Source organism: Candoia aspera, chromosome 3 (genome assembly GCF_035149785.1).
Source record: "Candoia aspera isolate rCanAsp1 chromosome 3, rCanAsp1.hap2, whole genome shotgun sequence".
Lineage (NCBI taxonomy): Eukaryota > Metazoa > Chordata > Lepidosauria > Squamata > Boidae > Candoia > Candoia aspera.
In genome coordinates this window covers 110,174,147-110,192,941 of record NC_086155.1, presented here as the reverse complement: position 1 = coordinate 110,192,941, position 18,795 = coordinate 110,174,147, and the positions used below count along the sequence as shown (strand labels likewise).

The window sequence follows — 18,795 nt, the reverse complement described above, 5'->3', positions numbered from 1 at the left end:
CACATTCAGGGGTCCCCAACCCTTTTGAGACCACCAATAAAGTTGGAATGTTGAAGCATATTATGGGCACTTTCACAAAACCTTTGCCAGGGTGGCTATGCTGTCAATCACAAAGCACCAATATACCAGAAAAGAAACAAAGCACTGGCCAGCAGACACCCACCATTTTATTTTCTGCTTCTGGCATTGTTGTACATACAGAAGAGGCTTGAGGCTGGTACTTTCAGTGTCTGGCCTCTCTTCCACACAGAGCCAGCAAAATGTTCCAGATTGAGTTTCATATGATTTATTCCCTCCTAGGCTCACTGTTCCGAACATGGTCCACTAATGCTTCTTCCTTTTCCTGGTCCCCATGCCTATCATCTGGCACATCTCCCAATTTCCTCAACTGCCTGGTTCACTGACAACACAAAAGGGCCAGCCCAACAGAAGGCCCTTACAGTGCTAGAGGTCACAAGACAGTGACCAAAAGTTTCAGTCCCAGCTTCTTTCAACTTGCCATTAGACACAGTTAGTTTTATGAACTATTGACAAAATATCCACTGTAATGTGTGATATTACAGAAACATCATTGCATCAACTGTACAGATACCATGAGTGGCACCTCGTCCAGCTCCAAAACAAGCTCATTCCTGAGCAAAGAGGAAATGGCTTATCCAGCCTTTGGAAGAAAAAGGGCCTGGCTGTCAGGGAATATCTGGACACAGAGCCAGTAATAGTGCGGGCAGTAGTGAGGGCAGTGACGCAGTAGGGAAATCTATACTGTACTAGATAAAGCAGCATGGCTGAAGCTTCAGTTGTAATCATGATCAAGAACAGAGTACCACTTAAATGCTAATGCATTTTCTCCAGTCAGTAGCAAAAAAATAGAGACTAGGCTTGTCCAGTATTAAGAGCCAGGCTTTTCTCAGATCATGTAGATGGGAGGGGGAGCAACTCAGTGTGTTAAGGTGCTTTTATGGTGAACAAATGGGCCCCACAGTTATCTTCAAAGACTAAAGGGAAGGATGCATTGCTTGTTTAGATTAATACTTCCTCTGAAATAAAAAGCTGTAGAGATGGCAGTAGATATTCTGCCCACATTTCTAGCAAATTTGAAGCAAAAAACACGAAAGCTTTTCAGTACACAATGTTGCTTTAAGATCTCAGAATAAACCTGCATACAGTCATAGCCCTATTGTCTCTGATAAGCAAACTTCACAGTTCCATGAAGACTGCAAGAGTAATTCAAGGAATCAACCAATGTGTGTGGTAGAAACATACACCTTTTCATGCAAAAATCAGCTTTTGGGGGGGTTATTAGACAATTGAGTGAAGTAAAAAATGGGGGAGGGAACTTTCTGTCCCAGGCAATGACACCCTCCAGTCTCTGGATGCGCATCTCCTACCACTGTTTAAAAAGCGCATAGCATATGGTCATTCTGTTACTGCTAAATGCTCTATTAATTTGGTATTTCTAATCTGTCATTGCTTAAATAAATTCAGTTTCTCCTGCTCCAAGTTTATCTTTTCAATGTTACCACAAAATAAAATAGAAGAGTAAAGATGACCTTGATTCAAGTTCAACTTCGGGTGACTACCCACACCCAACCAAGCAGCTTCTTGCTACAGTGAGGAATTCTGTATTAGCTCAAGTTTTTGTGCTGACACTTTGTCATGCGCTGCCTGCCTCTGAATAAGGCTCAGACTCTGGTTCGATGGATCAGGCTCTGGTTTATTCACAGCGCAGTTACAGCGTCGGAAGAAAAAAGCTGAGAGTGACAGGAGCGCGCCGGTGCGGGGTTTAAATACCCCGCGCCGGTCAGCGCCCCCTCACTCGCGGTCACGTCACCCCCCTTTGTCCAATACGTTGCCCTGCCGGTGGGTGAGGGGTTGTGAGGCCCCGCTGGCGTTCCGGGATCGCCCATCATCGGGTTTTCTATTCATCCGGTGATTGCCGTCAGCTGGGCGATCTCCGTTGTATTGGCGCTGATGGCTTGGGTGTGCTCCGTGATCCGTTTAGTTATTGTTTGTTGGCCGTTAGTCGTTGTGAGTTGATGGCTACTTATCATGAGCCCCTTCTCCTATTTCCTTGCTATTGTCATGTGTGCCATTGCGCTGATGACTTCAGCTCAACGGCACTCATGACACACTTGCCTTTCTGATCCCCCCTCCCTCTCTTATTCCATTAGGAGGAATAAGAAAGGCCAAGTTGATGGGCAGAGCAGACAGGAAAGTTGGTTGTCCTTTTCTATGAGTGGTTTTTCCGAAGAATAGGGACACCTGGGGAAGGAGGACAGGGGATTGGGGAAATTATTGCCAAGGCATATACAGAGAACAGTTAATCCCGTTTCCACAACATTGATTAAAAACATCCTATAATGTCACACAGCAATCACTGTGGTGACATCTGTACTACTAATAGTTGATGGCGATGACAGCAATAGTTGGATGATGCCATCAATCACTAGTGAGGAAATGGCCCATGATCTGCTCTTTTGTATAAAATATATACTAGGGAATTTTTCTTCTCTTTTTAAAAAGTTAATAGTCATATAGGAATATTTAGTTATAGTTAGCCATATATTCTTGAAACACTAGCTTAGTTTAAGGTTTTTGCCACAACCAATGTAACAGTCAATTAAGCATGACTGCAAAACATAGAACCTACTGATCCGGAGATCATCTATAAGGAAGTTCACAGTTTCATGGATGTTTAGATTTGTCCCATTAAAACATGCAAAGCAGGTTCCAGTAACTGTTCATATTCATTTTAAATAACAAGAAAGATAGTATACTTCTTGATTAAAAGAAATGTCTACATATTTTGAACCGGCACGCTCACTTGAATAGCACAGGTAACACTAAAGTGAACTTTCATTGTCATCTTTATGGACCAGCAGAGTCAAACACTGAAACCAGTGGCTTAACTTTTCTTCTGTCTCAAAACAATCTAGCATATATTTGCAGCTAATGAAAGCTTGAAGCAGTCCTTGAAGAAAAAGTCGAAGGACTGGAACAGCAAATGGCCAAATTCACCTGATAAGAGGCTACAAGTATGGATCACTTCAAAGAAAGGTAGATTAATTCTTAGTTGAGGAAGTGGAAGCAACACACACATTGGGGAAAGTTATCATGTATGCTGTAGTTCTTGACTGTAGTCAGATGTATATCTTGGACTTTAAAAAAAAAAGATTTTCCTTTGAATTAGCTTACATTTCCTTAGGCCAGATGAATTTCATCCTAGGGTACTGAAACAATTCACTGATCGTTTGGCTAATCCCTTATGTACTACCTTTGAGAAATCTTGAGGCCACTGTGAAGTGCCAGATGACTGGAGGACAAATATCTCCATTTCTAAAGGAGGGTAAAGGAAGATCCAGCAAACTACAGTCAACCTAATATCAATACCTGGGCTAGATTATTTTATTTTTTTCACTGGGTAACTTCATGAAATTTGGTTCTGCATTCAGTTACTTGTTCCTTTCCATCTGCCCACCCCCAACCCTTCACATAATATAAAACTGATAATAACTGAGAGGACCTTACTGAAGTTTTAAAAATTTGTTGACTTTCCACATGTAAAAAATTGCTATGCTATTAAGCTTCCTGCTTTGATTCTTTCAGTTCTGTAATCTCAGTCCCCTTCCTTTTTGCCTCTTATCTCAATAAAGAATTCAGAGCAACTAAGGCAGAAATATGTGGCATTTCTATTATTTTCTTCATAAGCACATGACAGAACAGGGGAGATCTAGATACCAGTAATACAACAATACTTAATTTCCAGTCTTCCAGTGAACAAAGCACCCCTCCTTCAATACTGATGGGAGTGTGCCACTACTTAGAAATGCAGACCTGTTAGGCCTCCTTATAATACAGATTAAAAGTCTTCTAAGGCTTCTCCCCACACCTGCTTTGTCAAACTGTGGGAGCAATGTATAATCTTCCGCTGCTAATTCATACCTCCTCCCTCCTCCTACTCCTCTCTGCCCTGAATTCTTATGGTAAACTCCTTCAGGCAGAGACAAGCCAACTTATTATTACTTCGTAAAGAATATGCCCACTAATGATGCCAACAATGATATATTAATATTCAAACCTATTATTAATATAAATTTTATACATGGCATAGAAATGAACCCTGCACTGACCCACGGTCTAGGGATTTCATTCTGTCCAGGGTTGATCTTTTTTCACTCTTACATCACTGATCAGCCAACAGCTGGGTATGCCCTGTTCTGGAGCTGCTATTAGCAGTGCAAAGACTGTAGCCATGACTATCCTTTCCCTGTTAATCCAACTGCTTTAACTGTTGCCTTCTAATAGTCCCACCTTCTCATTGCTGTAATTTCCCTCTCAGCAGTCCCATCTCTTCATCTATCACACCCATCCCAGCTTGTCAACCTGCTGGCTGACCTTTTCAAGCCATGCAGAGATAGCCAGTGTGGCTCTAACTTTCAAAGGATAACTGCACTGTGCTTCCAGATTTTCAAAAGATCCTCTCTCTGACTGGGATGAAGGGAAGACTGTAATATGTGTGTGTGTGCATGTATGCATACATATGTATCCAGAAAGCAAGAGGGACAGACCCACCAACTGGCAATACATGAATACCCCAAGGAGTTCAAAACTGATCACACATGTTGATTCAGAGGGACATATTCTATTAGATTTTCCACCCATATGATCGAGGTTACTAACAGGAGCTATTAATTTACTCTCCTCCTAAATAAAGCCATATTTGGGGGAATTAACAGGATGGAGAATATTTTGTTTCAGAATACAGTGATAATATTTAAGGGGGAAGTGTACACATTTGAACCGGGCACCCCAATCTCTCTTTGGGATGTTGTAGAGATCTATGAACAAGCTGGAACAGTACTGCCACCACTTACCCGGATGCGTCTCATAGCAGTCACAATCTCTACCCTGCTGTTTGGCCGAGGTACATCTAAGCTGCCAATATACTAGAGGAAGAGAAAGAAGAGAAAAGTTAGAGCAGAATATCAGAGTATCTGAAGTATTCTAAACAAGGATGCATGGCTAAAACTTGTTTTGTAAGAAAATATGTCAAGTACATTTCTCCTGTTCCAAACATATCTTATTGTTACTCCCCTTTGTACCAGGAAATACATATACCAGTTTTCTCCAACCTGGTACCCTCCAGACACAAACATCTGTGGCATTAGAGGTGGGGAAAACAGGGTGCATGTTGCAAACTCTGCAACTTACATACTTGTACCAGAAATCTGGATACAATTATGTGAGGGTAGGGCTTGCACAGTGACACCACTGTGCACAGGTGGCTTGCTCTGGATACCTATGCTTCCAGAGGTGTTGGGAATGGAAGGGCATTCCCATTGTATCTGGAAAGAGCCAGGTTGGGGTGGGAGAGAGATACCTATTCACTGAAGAAGCTACAACATGCATTTAAATAGGATGCAACCTGTGAAAGTTTATGCTTGCTGTTTAATATGCCATAAAATTCTTATTTTGCAACCTATACAGTAACTGTATTCTGAACGTTCATACAGCATGTATATCATAATGTTCAGTAGACTGCATGACTCAACTTGGAGCAGGAATCTGAAAATTCTAAACGTTAGAAGTGTATCAAAGTATTTTAAACAGCAGTAATACTAGTAGAAAGGAAGTCATGATGTATGGTCTGTTGTGAAGAACAAATGTTTCTCAAAATAAGTGAAAGTGGCTGTGTAGAAGAGCTTGCTTCTGCACTTTGTTATATGGAACTGAGAATTGGGTTTCTCAGGAGAAACATAAAAGTAGGCTCTATGCAATAGGAATGGGATTCTTAAGAAGTGTGAGTGATGAAATAAGGAGAGAAAGAGAGAGAGAGAGTAAAAAATGTATGGGTACCGAACGTAAAACTGCAAAAGGACATTGGAGTAGTTTGGTCATATAAAGAGAAAGACTTGGACTGAATTGTAAAACACATATATGAAGGAAGAGTATGTGAGTCAAGAGGAAGGAAAAAACTGAAAAAGTACATAGGTAAGTACATCCATATCAAATTTGCAGAATTGGCAAAATGGGAGGGAAATGTTTATGTCTTCTTCTTCTCAGCTCAGCTTTGTCTGCCACTGCACTGGCAAAAACTTGAATTCTTGAATTTAAACACCAAAAGATTTCCTACGTTTCCTGGGCATCACCACTGAGTAAGCATAATTCCACCCACTGGGAATTGTAAAGATACAGGATTTCTTCACTGTGTAGCGAAGCAGGATATTCAGGGGCACTTGGTAAGATGAAGTGGGTGTTGGGTGAATTCAACAGAGGATTCCATTTAAGAAGAGAACAGAAAACAGGAATGAGGACAAAATAGCAAGGGGCAAGCTGAGGAAGAATGTCCCCCTCTCTTTCTTCTAAGAAGTAATACTGTAGATGTCCTGCTCACAGCACTTTGTATAAGACCAATGGGATAAGCCATTGCCCAGATCAAAGTCTTAAGCTTCAGCTTAGATATTTGGCGTGTAGTTTTTAGTTGTGTGCTCAACTCCAGTCCATGAGTAAAAAGGACACCTCTCCCCCAGACTATAAAAACTGCATGTCCCCTTCATCGGACTGGGGGGAGTTAAAAGGCTGCAAGAATTAAGTCTATGTCAATTTTTTCCTTACTTGAGAAACTCCTTTGTCAACTGCAACCACTTTGTAAAATTGCTGTCTGTAGATTAAAGTTGTGCAGCCAGGATTATTTTACAAAAACAAAGACATATTCCAGTACCTTTTACCTGATGAACTAATGTTCAAAATGTCGAATGAAGACTTCAGAAGTATATTATGCAATATTTCAACTAAGATTTGTATGTTCAGAAAGATTTATTCCCCCAAACATCCTTCCTTACCTTAAGGGAATGCACTTACTATGTGACCAGTGAAGATCACTTTCCCTCATGATTCTGGGCAAATCCAAGCCAGAAAGGACCTGGGTCACAAGCTTGTAAACCTGTTAGCTTGCTCCCCATGAAGATGAGTTGAGGATTCCCTGTATGTTTTGGCCCATCCTCATTGATCAGCATCCAAAAGGCTAAAGATCCTGGGCATAAGAGTGCCTTCCAAGGTTTTCACACTGCCTCAAGCTGGAGAGCAATAACAATAAGGCAGGCATTGTTCACTCACCCATCAGGCCCTTCAGAGGCTATTTGTAGTAGCTTTGCCCATCTCATCTCTTCCTTCTCCTTAATGTCACTTCCTTAATGTCACTTCCAGCTGAAAGCACCATTATTTCAAGGAAAGTGTGTGGTCCCTCTCTGGTTCAGTGTATGATACCTGATTTATTTTGATCATGGTTATATTAAGTATCTATGCAGATCTGGCTAATGCCTGAAATAGAAATAATCTGAAAATCCTTTGTATATTGTCATGAGCCCTGCTTAAGAGTTTTATAGTGGCAAATCAAAAATTAATTCTAGCTCATTACAATCAAAATTATACATATAGTATCTAAAAGCAGCAGATATTACTGAAAACCACTTTCTTGCACTGCAACAGTTGGGAGAATAAAGGTTCCCTGTCCCTTCAAAGAGATAAGGTTGAAGTGGTAGAGCACACATATTTATATAAGCAAAAAGGAGGGATATAAATGTAAATTTGAAAAATAGATAGCAGCAGCAGCAATAATAATAATATTGTGCTTTGTATGCAAATAGTTGTAGGTTTGACGCCTAACATCTCCAGATACGGCTGAGAAACACCTGACTCTGAAATCAGGAGTGAATGAATGAGCCTTCAGTGAGTGCTGACAATCCTGAGCGGGATGAACCAATATTCTGACTCCAAAGCAGGCTTCCAAGTGTCCACTACTTGCTAAATTGGGGAAGTCACTCACTTCTAATCCTCATTTCAGGTTTTCAGAATGTCCCTAATTTGGGTTCAGGCCTGAATTAATATTTTAAGATATATTAAGGTGAGAGAGAGAGAGAGAGACAGCAAGCAACAGATATTTATTACTCTTACAAATTTTCTTTTCAATATCTTGGATTGTTTGGAACTGAAATATAAATTTCTCTTGTATGATTTTTCATCTCAGAAAAATGTTGTTTAAGAAAAAAAACATTTAACTTTGGGCTATATGTTTAAATTGTGTTAATAAGACTTAACTGTAACCCTATTATTTAATTATAACTTATGCTATCAAAGACAAATGGGGTTCCTCAGGGCACCATTCTTTAATTTTTTTTTTTTACATCTACATAAAACGCCTCTGTGAGGTCATCATGAGATTTGGTGCTAAGTGTCATTAATCTGAGGATGACACCCAAGTCTATTTCTTCACATCATTGTTTTCCAATGCTTGTCTATATGCTGCATGGGGGTTAATCAACCGAAGGGTAATCTAAGCAAGGCAAAAGTGCTTACTGGGAGGAGGACAGGGTGGTTTCTCCTGTTCCGGACTGCGTCATGCTTCCTAGAAAGAACAGGTAAGCAGTTTGGGAAGCTCCAGGGGTTTGTTCCCATCCTGGTGTTCCAGGTCTAGTCTCTGGTTAGGGGCAAATTTCACTAGCTGTGTGCCTATTCCTTTAAGAGTGTGATGGAATGTGTTTCTGAGGGGGAAGGTGATGTTATGGAGATTGCAGGTGAGGAAGCAGGGGGCGCATTCCAGGGGGAGAAACGCACTCACAGAGTCAAAGACCTTGAACGCCTGGCCAAGAAGGTCAGGCAGGACTCGCCTTAAAGAGTTTCTGGAGTTTTTCCCTCAGAACCTGCTAGTTTTGTTCAGTTTGGCAAGATTCTGTTTGCGTGGTAGAAACAATAAAGACTAGAGCTTCATTCTTGGCTCAGCATTGTTTCTTCACCTTAACCCTGACAAAGAGAACAACTTCAAAACACCGGTGTATCAGCTAGTAGTACATTTGTAGCTACTACAGTGAGCTTTACTTGGGGCTATCTTGGTATCAGGTTTGAAAACTTCAGTTTGTTCAAATCACAGTGGTCAGATTAATCTCTGAAGCTACTTAGAGAGTCTAATTAAGTATATTCTTAAACAATTATTTAAGTCTGTTCTTAAACAATTGCCCATTGATGAAATATAAAGTGCTGGTTATCACCTAAATATATTTGCTCTGGGTTGAAAGAACATCTTTTTTGCTGAATCTCCACTGTTCACTAAGATCAAAAGAAATATTTGGAAACCACCAGTTTGTCTGATGGCAACATGGAATGAGTCTCATTCATCACCCCTAAGCTGTGGAAACTGCTCAGTTCAAGACAGCTTTAAAGATATACTGTATGTTTTCAGCCTTGCTTTTAATAATGCTTAGTAGTAGTTTTAAATGGTTTTAATATGGGTTTTATGTTGATTTCAATATTTTCCACTGTTTTTATGTATTTTAAATAATTTAAATGTTAATGTGAACTGCCCTAAGGCTTTTAGGAAGACAGGTTATGATAAAATGAAATGAAATGAATAACACATCAACAAATAATCTTGGACTAGCTGGTTGGTATAGTAAACTATGAATCTGACATTCTGGATTAATGGTATTTGCTGTTCACATGTTCAAAAATAGCACACTGCAAGTTAAATGCCAGACAAAATTGTAACCATCTCCCCTTGACCTTCAGTTTTTATAACTATTTGTGACCACAGAACTGAATAGGTCATTTGCTGAGCCTCCCAGTTATGGTATCATTGGGCAGAGAAAGTTCAGTGAGTTGGACCTGAAGCCAGAAAAGACAGAAACAAGACTGATGTGAACCAGAGAGAAGACATGCATAAGCGCAATGGATGTCATGGCTGAAAAGGCACATGTTGACTATGGTCAGAAATGCCTGTGTTAAGACTAGTGCATGAATCCCTGTAAAGCTGCTGTCATTCACACATTTATAACTTTTGAAGAAAGATTACTGTAATTAAATATACTGTTACGTGGAAGCCTTTCAAGAACGTGTAAAACTGTAGCTTCCCCACTTATCTCGATACTAGAGTTCAAGAGACAGGAATGAGCTGTTTTGTAGCAAGTATAGTTATTTCTATTTCAAAATGTTACCTTAGCTTTATTTCCTGATTGTTCATTTAGCCTTATGAGTCTTTAGTTAAGTTTCACTGAAGTTCAGAATTTTTCCTCAGGAAGCAAGAATACTGTAGAAAAATGTAAGCCTTTTCTAGTATTTTCTGTCTCTCATATTTTTTTAATATTTTCTGGTTTTGGTATGTAGTGCTGCCATATGGCTTAAATCACAGAAACACAGAATTGGAAGGGCCAATTCAAGATACCAAGTCCAATCCCCTGCTTTGTGCAGCAATCGAAATTAAGCATCCCAGACAAAGGACTATCTAACCTTCCTATGAACGCAGTTCCTTGAAGGGGAGTGCATAACCTTTCTAGTCTCTACAGTCAAAACTGGGGAAGGTTAACCCAGCCACTTGCTGGTGTGAACAAAAAATAATCAGACAAAGAAAATTCCAAGAGTACTCTATATACTCACTTTGTGCAAATCAGCCAGAAGAGGAGGTTAACCGTCTTTTCTGTGCTTCCATGGCATGACTACCCAGGATAGATTGGCTCAACCCCAAAATATTCTGGGGATATTTTTAATTAAAAGTAACCCTTGCCAACTTTACTACAGACTGTTTGGTGTATTATACCAATACAACCATTCAGTGCTGCTTTTTAACAATTGCTATGATTTGATTTTCATTCTTATTATTCTGATTCTTAATTTATTATTACAGTCTAGCTCAACTAATACTGAAAGCAAGATATATATGTATATATAAATCTAAACACATCTGTGAATTAACATTACAATCAGTAGGTCAGTTTCCTATATTAGCCTATTGCAACTGATTCTCCCAAGGAAAATCATTGTTTGACATGAAAAACAAACTTATCTTTTGAATTCACAGGTGTCCGTACAGAAGCAGCAGGGAGGTGGATGGATAAAATGTATATTGTCATGCCACAACACAAACTCTGCCCCTTACCTACATGCATACAATGCTGCAACATGTGCAAAAAGGCAAAGCTTCTATCATGGGCAGGGGCAGGGGGTTGGACTAGAAGACCTCCAAGGTACCTTCGAACCCTAAGATTCTATGATGTCATGACCCAGACTTCACCATTTTGGCACCATCATAGTTAGGAACACATAGCTATGCTTCTTCTCTGCAGTTATTGTATCAACCTGTTGTCAGGCTCACTTAAGATGCATTTTTCCAACTCAAAAGTCTAATATCACCATAAAATTAGCATTGGTAGTAACAGCAGTGTCAACTTCTCCCCTTTTCTACTATTTTCCTTGAAAAATATTTAGTCATTAAATTGCACTGCACTCACTTCGGTTAAACCATAGTCAAATGAGTTTTATAACATCTCATTTATCATATAATTTTTGAATGGCTTGGATAATTCATGTGTCAAATCCAAGATAGAGAGATCAGAAACTGCCAAAGAAACAATTCTAAGAGTTTTTAAAAATATCATTACTATAAAGGATAGTATAATGCAATTTCACCCTTTTTTCATATCTGAGTATCACAATCTTTAGAACAATCACAAGAAGAAGCTAATTACACACACTTGATACACAATCGAACATTTAGTAATATTCAGTTCTGCAGAATACAGGAAAAATAAATTTTAACTTCAAATAGATAATTATATTTTTGAAGAATTGTAAATAATTTAGACAAAGATAAGAAACCATTTTTGGTTTAACACTGATAACAGCAATGTAAAAATTCAATATTCTGCAGAACCAGCATGCAGTTGTTATGTGCATTTTACATTATTTCTCTGAAATATTTCTTGCCTTTCTTAAATACATAATTTTATTTTCCTCCAGGATGTCTTTATAGATGCACATACTCCTGCATGTAGAGAAGTGGTAAAGTAGTAGAGAACAGCTCAGCCTGGAAGACCGAAACAGCATAGGAATTTAGGAGAACCATATATGTTTTAAAAAACCAGACAACTACATCCAACTCTTGGCAATCATCTAGAGATAATCTAGATTTCTGTCACCTTGGTATGGTGTGCTCCTCAATCCTGTCTACCTATCACCACCACCAGTTATTGCTATTTCCAGAAATGTTACTTGTGAAAGTACTTCCTATTATTAAGTCGGAGAATGGAATCTGATAAACTCCAGAATACCAGGATTACAATTTAAGCTATTCAATGCTTAGCCTGCCACATCTGGCTTAATATATATTACTATCTACACATACATGCAAGTACAGATACACAGTGCATTACTTTTTCCCCCAACAACCTTCATTTAAATGATACCACTTATGAGGTGTAAAACACAAAGGGCAAGCAAAGATTATCTGAAGTGCTTCACCTAAGGTTTGGTGCACAATAGAATATGAAGCCTTTCTTTTTTATATTTGGGATGGCCACGCATCACTTTGAAGAAGGCATAAATACTCCATTCTCTAATTGCTATTTCCATGACATTTCTCAGCATATTCCTTCCATAACTCTTTAAAAGAGCCTGTTTTGAAAGAAGTCAGATCAGCTAAAGTCAAGCATCTGCAGAAATGATGAGTTTGTAATAAGCTATAGGGCTGCCCTTAAAATGTATTTGGAAATTTCAAGTGATGCAAAACATCACTCCCAGGCTACTGTCTGGAACAAGACAGTGCATATGCTTGTCAAATGTGATTTATACTAGTTACCAAATCTGGATTCAAGGTATTTGTTTATACTTTTAAAGACTCTGGCATCCTGCTCCAAACTTCACAGAAACTGTTGGGAACAAAGAGCAGGGCCCTTTCAGGTGCGATGCTAAAACTCTGAAATGTTCTCCTTAGGGCCCATTGCTATACATTGACTTTGGGAACTACATGAAAATCCAGGTCTTTAAACAGAATTCAAGGGGAGATTAAATCAATAGAGATTTTGCATTGCTGACAAGCTAGATTTCTTTGTTTTGTAGTATCTACTCTCTGTTATTTTTGTATTTTAATGATAGCTACTTCTGAATTTACCAGTGGAAGGAAAGTAGGAAATGGCAATGTTAAAAATAAAACAGAGCACCAGATAATTAACAATCGTTGGCCAAATTTTAGCTTTCTATCGAATTAGTTTACTGCTGCAACTTTCTTCTCCATTATATTTTAAATAGAAAAACAGCAAAATACTCCCTAATCAGCGCTTGAACCTGAACAATAAAATACCAGGATACCAGATAAATAGCCTACATTCATCTGATTTATGTAGCCCTTGGCCAGCAAAGCATCCATTAAGGTGAGTTTTTTCATTCCATTTGCTTAATGTAATCATTCAGAGTTCTACAGAACTCCTATAGAAGATGCTTTTACTAATTAAAAACAGGCATTGTTGTTCCAACTTTCATGCAGTTTGCCATCTTGTATAAGAAGCCAACATGCATATGATAACTATGAATAATGTAATAGAAACCTGGTTTGCTCATTTTAATAAAGTGGCTGGTTTATGAGAGAGGAAGAATGATATTTGCAATTTACTACCATTCAAGATTTTGATTCACGGGATATACTGAGTAGCTCTAGCTTCAAAGCACACTTAGGAGTGGGACTAAAAATTATAGTGATTAATCTAAATATAAAGCAGGAATCCAGTGCCGTAACCAAAGTGAGGTACCGCCTTTGCCTTTCCCCCTACACTTACGTTTGTAATTTAATGACCTTGGAGATAAATGCCATGTTGATTAAAAAGACAGGATGAAGCAGGGGGGATTCTGCAGTGAACAGAAGTCAGATTATCCTGTGACACTGAGCAAGCTAGCTCTTTTCTTTTCCATCCTGGGACTACTGAATCACTCAAGCGAAGTGAACAAAATGTGTAATCTGAAGTAGCTGCACATGACTAAGAAGAAAACAAATATACACAAAATAAGCAGAATCATTTACAATCAGAAGGACATTACATTAGTCAAATTGTGACCATTTGGTTCACCAGAGACACAGCAACCTTTTCAGAAATACACATTTCCACAGAAGCACCTCGACATGCTGCATAAAAAAACTTTTATCTCTCTTATACATGTAAATACACATATACATATGGTACATGGAAAGCAGTGACTTGCAACAACAACAACACAGTCTTGACTTGGTTGTACCGTAACTTTAATATCTAAACAGAACCTTATTTTAAACCTGCTGTATAATTATTTAAGAGGATGTGTGTTGCTGAGTTAACCAGCCACCTGCTTCGACCATTTAAAAGATGAAAATCAGGCTCCCCAACCAATTGTTATCTCCTGAATATAAGCTCTCCACCTGCCTTCTCCTTTCTGGGAAAAACTGGCATGATTTCAGAACCTCCCTAACCAGCCAGGTCCAGTGCTACACCCCACCTTCAAGTTCTTAGTGTTTAATTCACAATCTTCCTCCCTGTAATTTAGAAACAGGAATGCCTTTAAATTATAGACCCAAATACAAATACTGGATTATCACTACCAGCTGTCTGTTGAGCAGTCATAGCAATAGAATGGAAGCTATCATTCATTGCCAGCCCGGAACATTCTGAAATGGAAGGAAGTGGAGAAGGCGTCATCGTTGCTCCTTCCCACCCTCCCTGCTCCATCAACTAAGCTTGTGCTTAATTCACCCTACATAGTCTCCAACGGTTACTTGGAACACAGGGGGAAACTATTTTATTAGGACACCTTGATTAACATTTAGAAGTCATATACAAAAGTTACTGAGACATAGAACTCAACTAATGTTCCATCTTTAAAATAATCTTGCAAAAAAGCAAGCAATAATTACCTTGGGGGCTAGAAAAGTTTTCTAAGGAAAAAGAATATCCCAATGTTATAAAACTCCTTTATTTTATTGGTTTCTTACAGGATTTCAGAAACTTGTTTGAGACTCTTACATTTTGAGTCTGAATACAGTATGTGCAGGAAACGTGCAGTTAGATTCACAGAAATGTTTACTGAAACGTTGCTGTAGGAATTGTTACTATCCATCAAGCCAAGACCCTCAACCCAGATTGACTGAGATCCTACGTTGTAGGGATGAGGCAAACAATACTGATCAAGAAATATCCAACATACAGTGGTCAGGAGAAAATGTAATAGGCTTTGTAATCTTTCAGTTGATACAGTATTTTAAAGAGCCAGATGGAACCAGAACAGGGGCAATGTCATCTTGGGTTTTGATTGTATGTACACACACACACACACACACACACACACACGGATGAGCCACTGTCTCTTGCTAAAGATTTCCTAATGCAATTTTTTAATTTTTTTTTAAATCCTGACATCCTCATCCTGTCTTCAGGAACCTCTCCCATTAGTCCATAGATATCTCCAACTTCTGTTTATACACTCTTTCCTCTCACCCATGTCTCTCCCTCTGTCTCCGATACATAATTTGACTCTCTTCTCTTTAAGCTTGGCCTCTCCTGGCACTAGGCCCCAGAAATCACAGAGTTCTTCTCATGCATTTTTATTTTATACTTTTTGTTATTGTTCTGTCCTACAAAAAACTAATTGCTCAACAGTTCAAAACCAGATGAAGCATGGAGAAGATAGAGACAAAGTAGTGCAAGGCATTGTCAAGGGTGCCTTAAAGTTAATAATAGCCAAAATATAGCAAAAGGTAGTCCCTGATATATATAGAAGAATGTCAACTCACCAAATCTCATTTCTAAATATTGATAACTAAGTGATGGCTCTGAACAGGAAGTAGCCAGTTGTTTCATTGGGTGAATTGTTTGTGTGTTCATCAATAAGCATTTGTCCATCCAAATCATTGCCCAAATGCCAAGGAGGGCATTCTCCCTAAGATGGGCTCAAAAACATTGTCATTTATGGTGCCTTTTTCCAATAACAATGACAAAATAGCTATGTCCCTATGAATTCCACAAAGGTATTTATATATGGGTGGGTAGATCAAGATCTTTGTAATATGATGTTGATAGAATCAAAATAGTCGCACATGCAGTAATGACATCTACATGTTTCGTGGTATACATTATTTCGTCACACCTGCTATTTACTGAAAGGAAGCATTAGGCTGGATGAGGTTCAGTCCCACTGAATAAGGAAAAACTTCTGCAATGTGCAGGGATATGAACCGTGGGGACCCAAACTCTTACACTGGGTGCAAAGCCCCAATGGTTTATTTTTTTTCCTCCATCTGTGAACACTATTGACAGGGGTATCATATCTGGCAATACCTTGTGCCCAACTAAATTATTCCATAAGATACAATTTAGTAGCAACACAACCTGGATCCTAGAACTAGCAAGTTTCCTAGTTACTCACCCGTTAATTCATAAGTCCAGAACTTGTAAAAATAGCAAATTTGTCTGCATCTGAACCAGAAATGACTGCTTCAGACATAGGTAGTTATAGATGAAGCAGGGAAAATAATATGACTTTTAAAAACACGTTAATGATGTCAGAATTCTTCACAATTTTTAAAAAAATTAAAAGAATAGATTGCAGGGATAGATGAACAGGTGATTAGATATCTAACCCAATCTTACTTTAAAAGAAAAAGAACCTTGAAAAGAGACCATCAGTGAGTGCAGTAGAATGCAGTAGAGTGCAAGACAACATTAAATATTTGTATAAAGTTTATTGTATGTACTTATTTTGTCTTATATGAACTCTGACTTTTATTCAGGAGTTCTTTGCTTTTATTAACTGGGAAATAGTTAGCATAGATGATAAATAGCATGACAATTACAAAGTCTAAATGAAACAGCCAGTTTTGAGCTTGTTTGTATCACGCAGATTCCAAAGAGCCCAAATGCCCTTGTTGCAGGCAGCCGACCTTTAAGGAGCCTAGGGAAAATATTAGAACTTTTTCCTCCAGGCTATCTAACAACAGTTGTCTCTATAATGAACCTTATACCCAGGTGATCGGTTGCTATCTAGACTTCCTGGCTCATTCATTTGCCCCTGGCACCCAACACTTCTCAGTGCTCTTTCTGGCATCAGTTGCTTACTTCTTTCTTACATTCTTTTCATTAAGCCTTCTGTTTGTCTATTTTGCACAGATAATTGGAGAATTAATATGACATATCTAAAGGCTGAGAAGCCAACCCCTCCAATCTATGTTTCCAGCAATTGTGCAGTTTTCCCAAAACATTTGCCTTTGAAGTCAGCTTTGCTTGCTTTGTAACAAAGTTGATCTCAGGCATTTTGGAGAACGCAATTATACATTTTTTAAGAATCAATGAGCAGTCAGCATAAGAGCACAGAAATTGAGACCGCATTGTATCAGGTTCCTTATCATAGTTAGATATTAATTAGAAAAAGATATAATCAATAAGCTACTTCATTTTCTCCCCATTATACCTTTGTAGAGTATGTTAGACCAGTCATTTTCTGATTCTGGTGTGATCCTAGAAACAAAAAATCTTCAAATTTTAATACTTGAAGTATTAAATTAGATTGAAGTACAATTCCAATCTAAGAGTTGCTTAATTGGAAGACCAAAGTGGTCTTGCACAGTGACAGTTCTCTGAAAGGTATCCATGGGATTTGTAGGTTGGAAGTACAGTAAGGTAAAAAGCCATGGTCCACTGCCCCTTATCATTGCCCTGCATGATACATCCTAAAACAGTCCCCGTATAACTGCTGCATATTTATTTAAATCCAGGAACTTTGAAACACTGGGTCCTTGAATAAAGACAACACTGAAAAGCACCTGTTCCTGAAACTTCAGACATTAAACCTGAGCGCACTAAAAAGAGGAAGTACCTGCAGGTGTGAACTAACCTGAAAACTGCATTCCCAGAATGCAAGCAGGAAGGTGAACCAATGAACGGCTAGAAAAGCCAACGAGGCAGACTGGCTACCAAGGGGTGGTGCCTTGGAAGCGCCTTTCGCAGAACCATCGACCCCTCCAAAACAGCCTCATCCCATCTCCGGACTTGCCCTCGGAGGGCCAATCCTCAGAAGTCATTTGTACTGTAATGACATCAACTTGAAACCCCCCTGAAAAGAACTCCAACGCAGCGCAAGGATGCCACGGCAGGCTTGGCAGGAAAGGCAACCCCCAGAGCCCACCTAGTCAGCAGCGCCGCCGGCCTGGAACCGGCGTTTTCGCTCCCCGAGGGCGCTGAGCGGTGGAAGCCGATGCCCAAACCAGGCTCCGTTTCATCCAAGGTTGTCCTAAACTTTGTACCGGGATCCGGGTGTTAAGTATGAGAAGACCACAAAGGCGCACCCAAACACGTGCCGAGAACGACTTAGGGAAGAGCGACCTAAACTGCTCCAGAGCACCGGAGCGGAGGAAGCCCCGCAAGATCAATAGAGCCGGGATTCAACGCGCCGAAAGCACGATTTCCTCCGCTCGCCAATTCTAACCCTCCCCGCTCTTCAGAGGCATCCCAGGGGCTGCCAAGCGCGCCCTGTCCGGCCCCATCAGGCGGTGCCTCTCCAGCCGGCCGGCCCCTACCTTGGCCTCGAAGCCGATGCCGTGCTGGAAGGCGTCGTCGTTATGCAGCGGGATGCGCAGGTCGTGCCTGTCGTCCACTAGGTTGTAGCGGGACCTGACCGAGGGAGAGGCTCCCACGGGCATGGCGGAGGACAGCGAGCGGCTCCCTGGACAAGCTGCGTAGAGCCCGGCGAGCCGCGCTCCAAGCTGGCGACGGACTAGAGGGCACGACGGCCGCAGCGGCGGCACTAGCCGCCTCCTCCGCCTGAACCCGAGGCGGGGCGGAGCCTGGCTGGAGGCGGAGCCTGGGCTTTCTCCCGGAGGTGCCCCAAGTACTGTACGACCTGCCGGGAAGAAAAGGCAGCGCGCTCCTGGGGCATGCGCCAACCCGGGCGAGGGGGAAAAGCCGCTGCCTCCTAGCCTGGAGGGCGGGCTCTCTCCTTCCTGGTAGAATCCAATGG

The 18,795-nt window shown here is 40.1% G+C and overlaps 1 protein-coding gene across 1 annotated transcript in view; it reads right to left on the bottom strand.

The window, feature by feature from the left end:
* Positions 1–18,584, bottom strand: part of NOS1AP (nitric oxide synthase 1 adaptor protein) — a 42,647-nt gene extending 24,063 nt beyond the window's left edge. Inside the window, exons 1-2 of the mRNA XM_063298567.1 lie at positions 18,356–18,584; positions 4,875–4,946 (exon numbers count right to left, since the gene is read on the bottom strand). Of these exons, the coding sequence (XP_063154637.1) occupies positions 4,875–4,946; positions 18,356–18,478 (195 nt within the window). The 5' untranslated portion in view covers positions 18,479–18,584. The remainder of the gene's footprint in view (positions 1–4,874; positions 4,947–18,355) is intronic.
* Positions 18,585–18,795: the final 211 nt, after the last annotated feature.